Source organism: Solanum dulcamara, chromosome 7 (assembly GCF_947179165.1).
Source record: "Solanum dulcamara chromosome 7, daSolDulc1.2, whole genome shotgun sequence".
NCBI classification, from domain to species: domain Eukaryota; kingdom Viridiplantae; phylum Streptophyta; class Magnoliopsida; order Solanales; family Solanaceae; genus Solanum; species Solanum dulcamara.
In genome coordinates, this window is record NC_077243.1 from 16,716,658 (window position 1) to 16,735,149 (window position 18,492).

Here is an 18,492-nt window from a genome sequence, read left to right on the forward strand (position 1 = left end):
ATTTTGTTGTTTAACGACAGTAAAAGTGACATTTTATTGATTTTTTTTTCTTTTTGCATGACAACAATCACAATTTCTTCTGCAAGAACAAAATTAGATGTATAGTGTATTTATTGCATACCTTATTCAATTATTGGATATACATACACAAGACATATACGTCCTTTATATATTATTTTATGTTGGGTGTATGACATATATGTTAATTTAAATGTCAAAAATTGAGGAGTGTAATTACTTCTATTCAATTACACTCAATTACTTGGTCAAATAAACATGTTAGAACTTTATAATTACACTAATTTTTAGTTACAAGATGACTTTTCAGACGAACATTAAAATTTACGGAAAAGCGTATGAGGGGCATTTTTGTACCATTTTTAATAATTTTGAGAAGCTCGTGCCCTTTTCTGTTAAAGAAAAAGTCTTTTTTGGACTTAAAGGTGGATGTCAAAGGCATTTTCAGCCCAATCGATGGATGAGGAATATTTTAATACTATTTTCAATAGTTCAAAAGCATTTTAAATCCTTTATAAGTTTATGAAGTTTGTTGAAGTTGAATATCTTTTATAAATAAACTATTGGTATATTTTCGAAATGAAATAGTATTATTAGGTATGATAGATACTACTGGTAGTTAATTTTAATGTATCTTGGTTTAAGTCCCAAAAATAAAATCTCAAAATCTTGAGAAATATGAAAGTTGGGAAGGTGTATGCATTATAATAGTATAACTTACACGCTTTGCCTTTTAAAAAGGCTGATTTTTAAATGAAAATGAATTGTCTTTATGGCAATGCTCAAATACAAGCGGAGTTAACAAAGGAAGAGGTATAACATAAGCAAGTAAGCGGGTCACAAGAAAGTCGGATTCTAATCACAGTGAGTCACGCCGTTTTCAAGTCAGTAGTAATTTTGTCTCAGTTTATGTTTCTGCTTTTGAAATTGTCTTTCTCCTGTCTTTGGATCTTATAATTTTTATATTAAAACTCTAATTATGTTTAACTTCTTAGGCTAATCTAAAAAACTAAACAACATAAACAACCTATTACTAATATTATTGCATAAATAAACCTTATTATTTATAATTAATCGAAATTGAATAGAAAAAAAGAAGTGCAAATGACCCCGTTTATAGCCCTGAACTATTTATGGAAGAACGTCTGCCCCACTGCAGAGCTTCTCAATCCTCTGCTCTGGACATGGTAGAACCAGAATCTTCAAATTTCGGCCCCCTTCTGTAAACTCCTCTCTGTCTATATTCAGCTTTTTACTTTACTCGTTGAAGAAAGAGCTCCATTTTCCTGAATTTTCCCATGAATCTAACGCAAAAATCAGTTAAATCTACATGTTCAAATGGTGAATTACATATTATTTTCAAGGATCTTCAGTCAAGACTGAATTTTTCATCATTATCATTATCAAATTGTCTCCAAACTCTAACAGATTATAATGGGTCTGCCAGACCCATTTCAAACCCTCTTCACAACTTTCTACCTAAAATTCAAAACCCCCAAAACACTGTCAGTCTGATATGTTCAGCTCTAAAGAACAGAAACAATGACCATTTGACCCTCCTTCAGAAAACCATCCAAGATAATGGGCTTATTAGTTATCTCAGTAACAGTGAAATCTCACGGGTCCTGTTGAGATGCCAGTCTGATTCATTTAGTGCTCTTAGTTTCTTCAACTGGGTCAAGAATGATTTGGGTGTGGAGCCTAACACTCAAAACTACTGTCTTGTAATTCATATACTGACTTGGACAAGGAACTTTTCACAAGCAATGAAAATTTTGTCTGAATTGGTTGATTTGACGAGAGATGGACCGGAGAGTGTGGATGTGTTTGAAAGTTTGCTTTCATCTAGTGGTTTGTGTAATTGGGATCCTGTTGTGTTTGATATGCTAATTAAGGCTTTTCTCAAGGTGAACAAGGTGAAAGATGGATTTCGAGCTTTTAGAAAGACGGTGAAGCATGGAATGTACCCGAGTGTTATTACCGTGAACTGTCTTTTAACTGGTCTTTCAAAGTTGAATTATAGCAAAAAATGTTGGGAAGTTTATGCTGAAATGGAAAGAATTAGAGTGCAACCGAATTCGTGTACCTTCAATATATTAACTCATGTCTTGTGCAAGGATGAAGATGTGAACAAGGTCAATAACTTCTTGGAAAAAATGGAAGAAGAAGGGTTTCAACCTGATATAATTACATATAATACATTAGTTAGTAGCTATTGTAGGAAAGGAAGAATGAAAGATGCAGTTTACTTGTATCAAATCATGTACATTAGAGGCGTATCACCAGATTTGTTCACATATACTTCTTTGATAAATGGCTTTTGTAAAAAGGGAAATGTGAAGGATGCTCATCAGTTGTTTTTAAGGATGGCTGACAGAGGGTTAAAACCAGATCTTATTTTGTTTAACACTCTTATTTCTGGTTATTGCAAAGAGGGGATGATGCAAGAGGCACGTTTTCTGTTGCATGACATGATTGGAGAAGGGATGTACCCTGATAAGTTCACTTGTTCAGTTCTTGTACAAGGATATCAAAATCAGGATAATTTGATTTCAGCTGTGAATTTAGTCACAGAGCTTCAAAGATTTAGATTTGTAGTATCTCATGATATATACAATTATCTAATAGCTGCTCTTTGTATGGAGAATCGACCATTTGCAGCCAAAGCTCTAATTGATCGAGTATCTGGCGACAGATATGAGCCTGGCAATATGGTCTATGGGGAGTTGATTGAATCTTTCTGCAGATGTAATTTCCCTGATGAGGCTTTATGCTTGAAAGCAGAGATGGTGTCAAAAGATTTGAAGCCCGATATAGGTACATATGGAGCTATAATTAAATGTTTGTGTAAATTAGGCCGAAGCATGGATGCTAACTCCTTGATGAGAGAAATGACTGATTATGATGTGCCGCCTGATATTGAAGTTTGTAGAGCTTTAATAAATGGGTACTGTGGGGAGAAAAAATTCCGTGAGGCTCAATCGCTGTTAAGCTTCTTTGCTCAAGAATTTGAAATATTTGACACAGTTTGTTACAACACAATTGTCAGGCTTCTAAGTGGTGAAGGTGACATACCAAAATTGATGAAATTTCAAGATAAAATGAGGAAAGTGGGTTTTGCTCCAAATCAGCTGACATGCAAGTACGTAGTTGATGGATTACAGAAAGCTGTGAGAGTTCACAAAACCAACATTTGAGTGCAGTAATGAGGTATGCGTTTTACATTGGGTCTCCTCCTCAGCTGAATCATTCTTAAATCAGTCATGAGGGGAAGATTTGACATTGATACTAATGCATGATTCACCAATTAAGTAAATACGAATGCATGAAATCTTATCTTGTTATGGAGCCAAACTCCAGTTTTAAATATTCGGGATCCTGCAGGTTGATAACTGATTGCAGTAAGTGTCTAGTAGCATTTTGTTAAAGCAATAATTCCCCTTTTCTCTGGAAAATGCGCTTCATAGACCATTAGATGCATTTAATTGGAGAAATCTTGTGATATATAATTATGTTCAAGTTGCCTATGGTTCTTTGCCTTTACTTTTGTGTGAAGATTGTACAAAAACTCCAATGTACATAACTACCTTCATTTTCTGAAGCAATTACTGCTACTTAATTACTTCTATATCAGGGATAAATTCCGAGACCTCTCCCCATGTTTGGCTTCTTCACGATAACCTCCTTGTTGTTAATCATATTAAGCTTACTTCTCTTGTTTTAATTTTTTTGTATTACTTCTTTTAGTATATTTTATTATTAATGCAATAATATTGTGGTCTGAATTTATTTTCCCTTCTAATATACTCTTTTGTTTAATTAATTTTTTAAATATAAAATCCATTTGCCTTCTTCATATCTGCTATTTCAAAAAAATATCGAAGTTCTATTCTAAAATTGCTGAATTTTCTAAATCTATGTATTGCATTTACCTAAGCAAAAAAATTGCCTCAAAGGCATTCCTCTTGCCACCATATCAATTTGCCCAAATCTCTCACCTTCCTAAGAAAGTGGGAGCCAAGGAACTGAAGTTTGATAGGTGGTGTCTACAAAATTATATCAAAGCTGTTGACTCAGAGACTCGAAAAAGTGGTGTGCAAACTTGTGGATCTCTGCACATGACTTTTATCAAAGACAGACGTATAATAGATATCATACCAATTGCAAATGAGTGTGTAGATGCCAGAGTAAAGAGCAAGAAACTAGGAACTTTATGTAAGTTGGATATAGAAAAAGCGTATGATCATCTAAATTGGGATTTTCTGCTTAGAATATTACTGAATATGAGCTTTGGAGGAAGATTGGTTAGTATGATCAAATTTTGTATTAGCAAAATAAAGTTCTTAATTTTATAAATGACTCACCTACTGGTTTCTTCGCCTCTTGAAGAGGACTGAGACTGGGTGGTGACCGCCATCTTTCATATTTAAAATGACAAGTTAAAAACTTCTCAAGTAAACAACTAGATCAGAGGTGTCCGGGATGAACTCTAGGGCAGCCTATAATCTAGAAATTACACATTTACAATATGCAGATGATACACTTGTGTTTTGTGATGCTAATAGAGAACAATTGGAAGTGCTGAGGGTGATCTTCATTCTATTTGAAGCCACATCTGGAATAGTGGATTACACATTAACTGGAATAAGAGTTACATATATTAAGTTAATGAGGTAAATGAGATTTGAAGCTTGGTAGGAGTTCTTGGAGGAAAAATAGGAGAATTACCAACCATCTATCTGGAAATGCCACTGGATTAAAGAGCAAAAAAAAAAGGATATGGAATGGTGTACCGGAGAAATGTGGGAAAAAAACTACGCGGCAAACTGGAGGAGTCAATACATATATCTAGCGGAAAGACTAATCCTTAGGAAAGTATTCTTGATGCCATGCCTCCATATATGATGTCCTTTCCTATCCTTGCAAGTGTAGTGAAGAGACTAGATGCGCGAAGGAGGACTTTCCTTTGGCAGGGTAGCAGTGAAATTAGAAGGATCCATCTGGTGAGATTGGATGTACTTGCTACCATCAAGAAGGAAGGAAGGGGACTGGGATTAGAAACTTGAGACCACAAAACCGAAGCCTGATGATGAAGTGGTTGTGGTTGTAATGGTAAATGAAAAATTTTCATGTTGGATTTGCTAAGAACTGCTCCCAGGTTTGACCTCTATTGACCCTTTTAAAATATACTTCCTAATCCTTTTGTATAACCTCCTAAACCGTGTGCTGATTGAGTTTTACCTTATTATGGTTATTGCTCGAGAGATTCTGGAACAATTTGATTGGGATTTAAATCCTTCTAGGTTTTGCTATATTTATTTTACCCTCGAACACATTGCTTCATCTATCTCAAGATGAATTTCAGATTGAACTTTTTTAGTTTTCTTGGCACACAAACTTTTGATTGTGTGACTAGCTTAAAGTTAAAGAACATATAGTTCTTCTTTAAAACAAGCTGCATCCCAATGTGGGAGTGTTTATTTTCCGAGCAATATTAGATGTTGGGAAATATAAAGGTGAGTCTAATTTTGGCTCTGATGGTATAACAATAAAGGGGAAAGAATGTGACACAGAGACTCTGCTAATACTTTAGGTTGTAAGCTCTCTTCTGGTTGTTATTCATTTACGTGTTGTGACAATTCATACAAACAATAGTTACTAAAAGAACGGATTACCATATTAACAAAATTTCTGCATTCCAAATGAAATGTATAAACAGGCCTTTGTTATCGCAGTTTCTATTTCAAAAGTTTGCATCATGACTCCATTACATATTATGTGGTGTCGATCTGTATGGTCATTCAGAGAACTCTCCAAATGTAATATCTTTTTTGTTGCAGTTAAGTCCTTGGTGGCAATGATTTTGTCCGTAATATGACATTGCTCTCAAACGACTTTAGCTTCTTTACTGAAAGGTGATTGGATTCACACATCTTGAGATTGGACACAGAGGTTCTTGATCTCAACGTTTCAGAAATAGTGGATCAATCACTTCAGAGTACAGGTTTATGAAATCTGAAGCTATCTTACTTAAATGGATTGGCATTGGTTTCTATTGGAGTTGAACTTAAGATCCTCAGTAGAAGATCCGCAGATCAAGTTTGAATTGTATACTCACTGGTTCTTTGTGTATTGTTTTCAGCTGTTTTAGGGTTCTTTCATGGCTGACCAAAATTTGGTAAGAAAAGTTTCATTCTAAGTTCAACTCTGCCTAATTTGCCTCGCTGCCTTTTTACCTTTGTCTTTTCTGAATTTGAACAATTTTTTTGATAAACAAATGATAAAAGAAGGTTTAATCATTGGACTGTGTGTTATTTCTGTATTATGTTTAAGCTAGTTTATACAGGAAGCCTAGCATCTATGTCAATATGGTTCATACATATAAGGGAATTATTTCATAGAAGTCCTATAATGTAATTTCAATTTAACTAGCTAAAAGTACTCTTAATGCCCGAGAATTTGGTCTAGTCTTGTGAATCCAATGAGACGGAATAATCTGAATTAGCCAGTGTTGTCGTTTGGAACAAATAATGTACAAAGTTTATTGTGATAAGTAGTATTTCTGATATGTTGTCAGCATATGCACAAATTTCAGGAATTATAAGTGGATGGCTAAAAAAGGTGTCAATGATCAAAGGTCAGATGCTGCTTCCATTGTATTGGAAGTCACTTGCCAGTTAATTGTGAAGATTTCTGTTAATATCAAAAGCAACGACCTTTGCTTCTATGTATTGGTTTTAATACAAGGGAGGAAAGAATGGAAAGCTTCTTCAGATTTAAAGTTAGTTTTTGACATGCAGATGCACATATGGGGAGGTTGAACTTCCTTTAAGATTTTCCTTTGTCAGGGATCTCATCTCAGCCTCTCTACCTTCACAAGGTAGGGGTAATTCTGCGTACCTCCCACCTCCATAGACCTCACTTGTGGGATTACACTGGGTATGTTGTTGTTGTAGAGATCTCATCTCATAACAAGACCTCATTCCCTGCTGTTCAAGAGTTTATACATTGTTGTTCAGCTAATGTATCTGTCTGCTTATATATGATGCTTTTGTCATCCTTTCATATCTTTTCTTTTCACCTATCACAAATTTGTTTTCTCTTTGTCTATACTTTTTTTTCTTCATTTACATTCTTTTATAGAATACGATGGAAGCAAAGAATCTATGCATGCAATACTAACTTGTTGGGACCTGTCCAAGTTGTCTTTGTTAAACTTAGATTAGGTCTGGACACGGATAATTGTAAGACTTAGAGATCCACAAGCTTTATGAAACCCCAAAGTTGTGTTAAAAGAAATAACATTACAGTCTTGTAACTCTTGTTAGTATGCTGATATTGGGTTGAAACTGGTTCCTGGTAAAGCTATATAGAGGATTCGCAGCCTACTCCATCTCGGTTGTGGTTGAAGCATTGTAGCTTGATTGATTTGTCTTTATTTCTCTTTTCAATCCAAGATATAATTTGATCTGTCTTCTGCTCTAGTTTCCTCATGCTTTTACCTGGTCTTCCTCATTTTCAGAAACTCCTGTACCTCAAGAATTTACTCCAATTATGACTAACTTCAGGATATTTGAGATTTGGGCCTTCTCACTGCTATTGCACTTCTTGTTTAAGGTTGCTGACCCATTTCAAATGATATTAAAGGCAATATTCTATTTGTATAGGCTTCCGTAGCTGCATCCGTGCTCTGTAAACCACATTAGGGGTGTGTCATTAGGTTGTCATCTGTTTCTGTCAGCCATTCATGTTGAATCTTACCTGTTGATGGAACATTATGTTGATGGAAAATCTACCAAAGCCCTTGGTCAATTGAGTTCTTAAATTGGGCTAGGAGGTTCAGAACCATGAAATTTCCGGTGCAAGTGGAATAAGTTGATGACCCCTTAGCTCTCACTTGGATGAATGCAATCGTTTACTTTAATAACACAAGTGATATTCTCAAGATACTTAAGTAGTAAGTTCTACTTTACCAGTTGTCGAAGCCCATCTTATATAGACTTTCTTTTGACACTTGGTGACATGACCCATCTTACATAAACTTTTCATTTGCCTTGATATATATCGTGTCAAACAGGTGTAATGTGGGTAAAGATCCTTCAAAATACAGTACAAATTGAACTTACACGATCAAATACTTACCTGGTACATACTCGTATGCAAGTTTGCAGCAACATAGGTTGAAGCCTAAGTTTTTTAATGTTTAGTTCTCTAGTTTGCGGAGCAGGGACGAGAACAGATGCTCTTCACAAAATGTATATCCTAAGTTATGGGCTTCTGTATCAAGCTCTATGTAAAACCTTAAAAGCTAGTCTCTTACAAGCATAATGGCAATTTGTTTTTAATATTTTAGCACAAGAAATATTAGTAGCAAATTTTTAGAAAAAAAGGTGATAATTAAGTAATAACTTCACGAAAATATTTGTAACAGACTTTTATATTCATCATTAGGGTTCTAACGTTCTATTAACACTCATTTACGGGAGTGATAATAGTTGCTGCAGCCTTGGGACATGATTAAGTCCGAGACTCGTTTATCAGATCAAGCTAGAACTCCTTATTTATATCACTTGAGTTGAAATCTATAATATTGACTTCCTGAACATGATTGTGTTTTTTTTTTGGCAGACTATTCTTAGAGTTATGAGAATCTAAAAGTGTCTCAATTTTCAATCAAATCATACAGACCTTTTGCCTTTGATAAGTGTTCTGTCTGACAGCAGCAGAAGTTAGGCAGTCAAAGTTTGAGGTTACATGATATGTCATTGTGTTTATCCATTCCAACAAAAAGAAGTTAGAATTGAACAGAAAATGAATATTGATGGAATCAGTTTAAATTGTTGCATTTCTATGAAATTTCCTTTGCTTGTCACATTTCTATGGAGTTGTTATTCAGAAGTATTCAGCTTTTGGCTGTTCAGTTTTAGGTTTTCAAGACAGGTATCTCGCTTGTATTTCTTTTGAATGCGTATAAGAGTTAGTAGTTAGTACTACAACAGCTGTCGAAGTTCTGGACTTGTTCAATAATCTCGTTTTATGAGGATTAGAGTGTTTTAACATGGTTTAGGTGGAGAAATATGAAAACAATGTTGTCCCTCTATTTGGTAGGGTAATTATATCGAGGTTTCACTATCTTTGCTTTCGGGACCTGAAATTCAAGACATTCCCACTATATGTTGCGGGGCTAAGAATGGGAGCTTGGAATTACATGGTGCCAACTACCTCAGTTACTCACTAGTCACCATCACCTAAAGGCCGAAGGAAACCCTCGTTGGGATTACCTCTAGGTAATTAAAAGAGCAGCTTCCACGAAAGGAAATTAATCATATTCTTGAGAGTACAACTTTAGCCCAAGAGGGGCATCTTTCTTGCACATTTGCATTATTTTCTTTTTGCAAGTGACTTGGCCCTTACATTAACTGCACCATATACATCAATGGTTAAAAATACATTAAATAGAAAATGAGTATTGTTTGAGTTAGACGTAGAAACTGAATAGAGAGATGCATAAATTGTTTTCTAATTCTTTTAATTGGAATTATATTTGTGCATATAAAGTAGTTGTTAAACCAATTATGTTGTATGGGGAGGAGAGTTGGTTGGCAAGAACTTGCATGTCCAGAAGATGAAAGTAGCAGAAATAAGAATGTTGAGATGGATGTGTGGGTATTCTAGGAGAGATAGAATTATGAACGAAGATATTTGGGATAAGGTGAGAGTGACTTCTGTGGTGGACAAGATGAGGATGGTCAGACTGAGATGGTTTTGGCATGTGAAGAAGATGTGCTGATGCCCCTATGAGAAGGTGAGAGGTTGGCTATGGTGAGTCTTAGGAGAGGTAGATGTAGACCGAAAAAGTATTGAAGAGAGGTGATTAAATAAGACATGACACACCTAAAGCTTATCGAGAACATGACCCAAAATAGGAGGATATGGAGATCAAGAATTAGGATGGAAGGTTAATAGGTAGTCGAGCGTTGTCGAGTTTTCTTTATTTGTAGTCTTATTAGTACTCTCCTATTACCTTTTTCTTCGGTTTTAATTTTCACCTGTTGTTTCTTCGGCTTCGTTTATTGTACTATTTGTTGTTTATACTATTTTTTCTCTATTATTTTCTATATGGTTTCTTCATTATTATATTTTCTTTTCACACGGATTTGGATATGCTCTAGGAACTATCAAAAACAACCTATCTACCTTCACAAGGTAAAGATAAGGCTGCGTACACATCACTCTACCCAGATCCCCACTTGTGGGATTTCACTGGGTATGTTATTGTAAAGTGACATGATGTTTACTCCGTGTATAATAAGAGGAACTAGGACAAACCAGCTTAAGTGCTGAGTATTATAAGACAAGAAAAAATGCATTAAGTGCTTGTTTAAGTTGTACATCAGCTTTATATGGTATCCTAAGAATTGAAGGAGCTGAGGGCCCAAAAGGTTACTTAGTGCACTAAATTGAGATACAAGATTGGCAAACAAATCTCTTTTGTTTGTCTTTTAAATTCAAATTGATTTTTTATTTTTTTTGCAGAGGTGAGGAAGGGGGCTTGAACTAGCAGGCATAAACACAGTCTTTCAACCGTTACAGGAAAGAATGGGGACAAGACATCCGAATGGGACATGGAAATCTATACAAAAATCAAGGTAGTAGGTCCCGCTGCCCCCTCACCAGTCACCACCCACCCCCTTCTTATTTTTGGATATCACAATCCCCTAAATCTCCCGAAATTTCAGCTCCAAAAAATAAAATGTGTTTGCCTGCGTGGATTCGTGTACTTGTATTTTGAATTTGCTAAAGCTGTGTGGTGATTGGTTATTGACTCATGTTTATTTTTTTAAAAAAAGAATGAGTGTATTGAATAAATTGGGAGTAATGTAGAGCTCATACATTTCGTGGTGATCTTAAATGAGTTTGCAGATTGTGAAATGAATGAAGTTAGGAGGACCCAGCTTATTTACTGTCTTTGTTTTTAAAATTTGTCCTGCATTCTCATTTATGTTTGTGTGCAGGTTGCAGTATATGCCATCTAATGCATCTCTCCGTTTGCCCTTTAATGATAAAACATTTCTTTTCCCTATTGGAGTACTAAGTTTTACTTAGACAATAAAAAAAGAGGGAAGGGTAACTACTACTTTTCTTGTCGGCCGCCAACTTTTGAAATGAAATTGAAATTTTCTTTGAAGAAGAATGAAAACTCAAATTTGGAAATTCTCTATAGGGGACAAAAGTAAAGTTGGTGATATGCTTAATGTGTAAGGATTACTGACATTTAATTTTGACTCCATCCCACATTCGGTGTCTCAAGTTTGAGTTTTTAGATGTCAAATTAGTCTATTTTAAGAGTAACAATCAATTAATTAAATTTAAACTAATTGGGGTTGTTTATATGAATCCTTTATAACCATTGTCTTCTATTTGCATCCATTTTAATCTAAAAATGATAAAAATAATGTATTTTAAGATAAGTTAGATGCTTCTTAATATTACAATTATTCTTAGAGTGAGATACAATCTCAACATGACTCTGATGAATCCGAACGGTAATCCTAATTAGTTGGGGGCCCATGTGGATCCTTTACTTCTAATGTTATACTTTTAGGTTGATTTGTGTTGATTTTGAAAGATCACAACTCTTTTGAGACAATTTCTCTATGTGATTTTATATCGACCTCGTTTTTTTGGTCACGCGTAATTATCATCATAACGTTCCTATGGACCGATTTATTTGGAGGTCGGTGTAGAAATGGCAGATCCTAATAGGCATTACCTTTGTCTAATGCGGTCATTTTATTTCTTCGATATTGTATTTTCATATATCCATCTCAATATCTGGATTTCACGACTCTTAGAGGTTCAATATTGAATCCTGTATAACATTATTGGTTATACAACCGGTCTACTAGATGTTTCATGTTTGATAAATATTTTCGTCTTATAGGATCTGCGTACACTCTATCTTCTCCGGACTCCACTTAATGGAATTTCACTAGGTATGTTATTGTTGTTGTACAACGGTACTCCCACAATATCAATTTTACCGACTTATTTTTATTTTGTGTTAATCAAGTATTCATCTATCATGCCATTTTTCTGGAAGAATTAGCTTACATATATGAATTGGGTGCATTTAGGCACCGGAATCCCTTTTAGTCCCACGTTACATTTGTTCTTCTTATGAGGATTAAACTTGTAACGTGCATTTCTTGGTTTATTTCAGTTTAACCTAAAACCTAACTCTTCATCTTTGGTTTGTTGCTTTGCTAATTCGCTAACTATCTTAATATCGTATGTAATTAACATGCATCATCCAATTTAGTATATACTATTAGTTCGTCCCTCCAACAAGGATAAAGAAGCGTGGATTCAAGGGATATCCCATATGCAAGCCTGTGGTGGTTGGGAATCTTCATTATCTCTTTGTCCGCTTCATCGTACATATTTCTTATTGCATTTATATATTTGATACTTAAATGCTAAACCCCGACAAAAATGCCATCAAATACTACTAATAAACTTTGGCTGTACAAGTGTGAGTACAATATGAGATTCAATGCCAAATTTCATAATTTTGACAGTCAGATAGAATACACCTCCTAATAGAGATATATAGTCTCTAGTGAAATTCATAGAACCTAAGGAGCAAAGAAAGATTAGCACCAGAAGATCTAGCTTAGCTAATTTGCCTAGGCAGCTATGGAAACTGAAAAGATACTGGATAATTGCCAAGGGTCTTGCACATTTTGTCCACAAACAATAAACATAAGCTCTATTTTGGTGACTTGCTCCAAATATGTTGGGTATAGGTCAAATAAGGTTATGATATTAGATGATGTCTCTCTTTTTCTCACTTCCTTACTTTCACCCAAAACTTGTACCAAATACGGGTATTTTACCGTAAGAATACAATGTGTTACAGGATCCTAAAAATCTATGATGACCACTGACCAGTAGTGTGCTGAAAAAGCAATGGTACCAATTATGTATGACAACTATATACATAATGACTCTATGATGACTTCCAGTTAAATAAATTTTTCGTTATAACTTTTGTCTTAGTTATTCTAGTGTTTGTTGTGGCAACTGGCAAGTACCTTCTAGCTCCTTCATTCTTATTTTTGCTCTAATGAAGGTGCATGCATGCAGACAAGTATACTGCGTGCACAGTGAAAGAGAGACCTGGAAAGGGTTGGTGAGGATACTAAATGTGAAAGGTGATTTCTAATACGAGAAAATAATATAGCTGTAAAAAGTCATTATTTTGTTTGGACAGGAGCCCAACTTACCACTTACTAGTGATTTTGTCGGCTTTAAAATGCATCACTAGGGTGTAAGACTTGCTTACTTTATATGCATAACATCTCGTTTGTGTTTTGTCGGTGTGAGATTCTTATTCTAAGCTAGGGTGTCTCATACACTCAATACTGAGGTTTGCTGATTTGTCTAAACCCAGTTGAATTTCTGACCCACTATCGACAAGCCTAACACAAAAATGGTTATGATATTATCTGTAACGTCCATCTCGCTAGTGATATTGTCTGCTCTGGATCTAGACCCGCACGACTTCAAAATGCGTCACTAGGATGCAAGAGTTGCTTCTTTGTTTGATGACCGTGGTGTCCGAGCCACCTTTCGCGCACCTCGACTAAATGTACCACCTCCCACAGGTACTAGGTAACTTTGTACTCCAAGGTTAGGTCAGATGGAAGAATCACCTAGTGTTTTTGTCTTTCTTGCGATTTGAACATGAGACCTCAACCACTTTATTGACCACTAGGCCACGCCCTTAGATGCAAGCTTGCTTACTTATATACCGAACATCTCTTTTGTTATTTTTTGATGTAGGACTCTTATCCGAAGCTAGAATGTCACATTACCTCCTACAAGAGGTTAGACTTTAATGTGTAAAAGTTCTTCTACGCTACAGTCCATCAGTGTATTTGTTAAATTCCGTCGCTTTAACAGTCAAATCTTTTCGTCCAACTCATTATAGATTGTTACTACATGTAATAGTAGTAGTATTTTTGGGTGATTTGATTTTCCTGGGAGTCCTCTTGTACCGCATTTGTCATAGAACGCACTCCCATGCATTAACCCATCAGTGCATTTACTGCTACTAGTAACCCAATTCCTTTGTTTTTTACTGTGTGAAGAGGAGAAATGTTTCTTCTATGGCTCAACATAAAAGTTCCAAGTTGGTATTATCATTGAAGGGCACGGAAATGCCGTGTCTGCGCATTGAAAGCACAATTTAAGCAATGTCTGAAGAGACAAGTTGCAGATCTTTCCCTCTTGGGGCCCTATCCCACTAGTCTTCCGTCCATCTCTCACATTTAATTTACTCCTACCTTATTTACACTTACTATATTTTTGTCGCTTTCTATTTAACTCCATATCTCACTAACTACTTCTCTATTCTTTACCTATCCTCCATCAAAGAAATTTGGATTTTCTGCAACATGGGTGCATACCAAGTGTATTCAGTAAGAATTGATCTCTAGTCCTCTAACTCAATATTCAACTAAATGTGTATGAGTGCCCACATATGATATTATAGCAATTTGAGAAAATATATACATAAAATACCTAATTTTACAATGGGATCAGGGGTTCACGTGCCTCATATCTTACCTTTAAACTTGCCAATACCCTCGGTAGGCATATAAGTTCAATTTCTATGGATAAAAATTAAAGATCAATTTATTTGAAGGACAACAATTAATTTATTTGGTACAAATTAAAAACTTATTTTTAATTTAGAACTCTTTATTCAGAATTCATAAACTTTATATTCTGGCTCTATCTTTTCCTCTATTCCCCCTTACAAATTAACATGTTCTAATTATTATTTTTCACTAATTCTGCAAGTCTTCTTGTCCTTTGCAGGTACAAAATAAAAAAAAGTATTCATACTAACAAATTTGATATGATAGCTCAAAAATATAGACTAGGTAACCTGCTGTGACATTTAAATCCTTCAGGAACATGTTTTGTATATTGTAGCAGGGGAATAATCACGGAATTTACGTTTGAGTGTACAAAATTAAAAATAATACCATACAACGTAATAAAGTCACTGAAGTTAATTTAATAAGAGAGAACATTATATTATTCAGTAGTTTGATTGTTTTAAGTTTAAATTTCGAATTGTTCTCAAGTTTGAATTTTTGAATCTTGGGAATGATTTATAGATAACATTTTGACAAGTGCCTATCGACCTTCTAAGCTAGGATGACAAGTGGGCGGTGCTATTGCGGGGTAAATCCACATAAATTCGTAAAGACTTTTAACTCAGTTTTGTACTATCTTGCATTGCAAAATAAATTGTTGAATCTAAAGTTGAATCAAATAAAAATGTATACAATTTATTAGTAAGAATATATAGAAACAAGTTTGAAATCACGTCACCCATTCATGAATTTCCGCCTTGCTAGTTGCTAGTGTGAGTTCGATTCCCATCTTGTAATTTCCTCCCTATTTTTCCTAACCTATCCCAATTTATTTTTATTTTTTTTTAAAAAAATACTCGTACATGTAAATGCAACTGGGAATTTCCGTTTTGTTTCCGTCTATTGTTAAAAAAAAATAAAAATGCCAAACTTGACATTAGTCGAAATCATTTACGTACTGTTAAAAAATACATTGATAAATTCAGTAAGAATTCATATAAATAATTTACGTTAGAAATGTGTAATATCATATTATGTAGTATAACATAGTAAGGGGTTATTTCGCATAAGGTGGGATACAAGATTAAATTTGGATAAAATTGAAATTGCTTTTGATAGACGATATAAATTTATCCCATGATTTTCAGACATAATCCTAAGATATCTCACCTTATCTCATCCAACTTGGAATTATTTTTATCCCATCTTTCGAAAGGGATAATTAATCCATAGATTATAAACTTGGGACTATATATAATCCCAGAATCATTTAGTTTGTCTACCAAACGACCCTTGAGAGTGAACTAAACCCGAACTCACACCTGCATAGTATTAAAACTTTTTATTTTGACCCGCCCTTGCCCCGCATTTGTCTAAACCTTCCCTGCACTCATCTCGCCCCATTGTCATTCCTATTATAAGCTAGCAGTTAAGTTTATATTTTACTTTCAAGATTTTCTTGCTCCTCAAGCAAATTTCTTTTTTCCATCATAATATCCACAAGTTATATTTGTGTTCTTAAAGAACTTATGTTTCATGTTCGTAATAATTTAATTGTTAGGGGAAAAAATTAAAGACCGACCATTTAAAGGACAAAATTACAATTTTTTCGAGTAAATTTCTAAAGACGAAAGACTGTATGTTGGCTTAAATGGGGGTAATACCTGCATGCAGCACCAAAAAGAAAAAGGATTAAAGTACAAAAAAGAATCAAATATGAAAGGGTAGGTTTAGACAATTAAAGCTTATCGAAAGAAAATATTAGAGTACTCTACTAAGGAAATTCAGAGTACAAGAGTCATAATATCTATTAACTTTTTTTTAATCTCAATTCACATTTTTAAAAAATTGGTGGTAAATTTCAGTGAGATACTTTAATCATGATGAGTTATAATTGAGCATCTGAATACATGATTAAATATTTCTATTAGATATATTCGATTTAAATTTTGGAAAAGTTTTTGTGCATGTTTTAAATATTAATTATGTAGATAAGTTAAACACTTAGAATATGTCATTTTTAAAAATTATATGCAATAGCATTAATAAACTGTAAATCCTCAAACATGTTCCAATTGATGTTGATGTGTGTAACATATTACTTCCTTCGTCTCAATTTATGTGGCACATTTTGGATTTCGAGATTCAAACAAGTCTATTTTTTACCGTAAATTTTTCATATATCTTTTAAATATTTTGAATTGTTAATTATTGTGACTTATAGTACTTTTTACATAGTTTACAAATATATAAATTTTCATTTTAAAAAATTTGAAGATTCCATGCGCAAATTTTTGGTCAAACTTAAACTGTCCGGCCCCCCAAAAATTTGTAAAATCGATGTTGAAATCGAATACTTGGTTGCGAGTTGACACAGACCCACAGTTGTTCTTTAGGAAGTTAATGCTCTAAGAGAGATTGGAGAAAGGTAAATTTGCATGTCATTGGTCCAAAATCTCTTAGCAAACTCGATGGTTTGGTTCTCGAATATGACTCTCAAAAAACGAAAAGTGTCACATAAATTGGGACAGACTTTCAAAAAATGATAAGTGTCACATAAATTGAGACAAAAGAAGTATGTGTAATTAACTTATCTACGTAATGGAGGCTTGAGAATAAACATAAGCTTTCCCCAAAATTTGTGCAGAAAGTGTCTAATAGAACTCAAGGCCAGCTCTATGCTATACAAAATAAGGCATATGCCTTAGAACCAACTTTGGGGGCTCAAATATTTACAAAGAATAAATTATATATATGCTAATTTTTTCATAGAAAAAAATGATTATTTATGACAAAAAGTACATTTTTTAAAAAAAAATTATTATTTTATTCTCTTTAATTCCATTCAATTAGAGAAATCAAGAAAATATTGTTTTGACTTCTTACAATCTCTTCGCTAACATTCACATTCTTTGATTCTTATTAATTCATTTTGTACTCTCCTTCAAATTTTTGATAAATTAGAGTATATACTCTTTCAAAAATCTGAGTCAATAGTAAAAAAATATTGAATAGAGTGAAGTGCAAATTCTTATATCTTTCTTAAATTTTCAAGCATTACAACAAGCACATATTAAAGTGGGGATCAAATAATCAACTTCTTGAAATATATTCTATGGTTCTAAGTCTTATCTTTAATTAAAATTTGTCAACTTTTTACTTATAGAATTATGTAGTGAAAGAATTTTTTCAACGTTGAATTGATAAAATCTTACCTGAAACTAATAATTGGAAAAAAAATCCAAAGAAATCATTTATACAAAAAACAATATTAAATAATAATTTGCATCTAAAAATTGTAAGAAAATAAAGAAAAATAAATTTTAAATAAATACATACATATAAAGTTTATTTAGATTTTAGGCCTCTAATTGAAATTTTGCTTTAGATCTCGACTTATATTGAGCCGATCCTGATAAAACTACTTTATCATATGTTCAGATGCTTCATTAAAACATGTCATAATTCAAGCAAATAAAATATACTAACAAATTTAAGAAATTATCAATGTATTCCGTCTAAAAGAAAAGAAATTTACATGCTTGAGCTACCTAAATTGAATCACTAAAGTACGTACATTAATATTGTCATAATAGATGTAAAAATTAAAAGACAATACAGTATAAGTATCAATTAAAGTTTGGTGTCAATTTTGCATGCATTAGGTCTGCAACTGAGCAAGTTTGGTCCAACTCTACATTTAGGAGAAAAATAAATAAATACTTATAGTAACTTTGTTGAACAGTAATAACTCTAAAAAGAATTGTTGTTTTATTACTAGATGGAGTTGGCCTTTTTAGAG

The 18,492-nt window shown here is 33.8% G+C and overlaps 1 protein-coding gene across 5 annotated transcripts; it reads left to right on the top strand.

Moving 5' to 3' along the window:
- Positions 1-1,127: 1,127 nt before the first annotated feature.
- Positions 1,128-10,961, top strand: LOC129895669 (pentatricopeptide repeat-containing protein At5g40400). 5 transcript variants are annotated; one of them, XM_055971403.1, is made up of 4 exons: positions 1,128-3,228; positions 5,859-6,196; positions 6,614-6,957; positions 10,555-10,961. In XM_055971403.1, the coding sequence occupies exon 1, from the start codon at positions 1,317-1,319 to the stop codon at positions 3,213-3,215; it is 1,899 nt and encodes a 632-aa protein (XP_055827378.1). In that variant the 5' UTR covers positions 1,128-1,316; the 3' UTR covers positions 3,216-3,228; positions 5,859-6,196; positions 6,614-6,957; positions 10,555-10,961. The 5 variants fall into 5 exon arrangements, with proteins under 5 accessions (XP_055827378.1, XP_055827380.1, XP_055827381.1 ...); XM_055971405.1 differs by having other exon boundaries at positions 6,614-6,898; XM_055971406.1 differs by having other exon boundaries at positions 6,614-6,655.
- Positions 10,962-18,492: the final 7,531 nt, after the last annotated feature.

Bases quoted from the DNA above. Each gene is read 5' to 3' on its own strand.
- LOC129895669 (XM_055971403.1), top strand. From the start codon at position 1,317: ATGAATCTAACGCAAAAATCAGTTAAATCTACATGTTCAAATGGTGAA.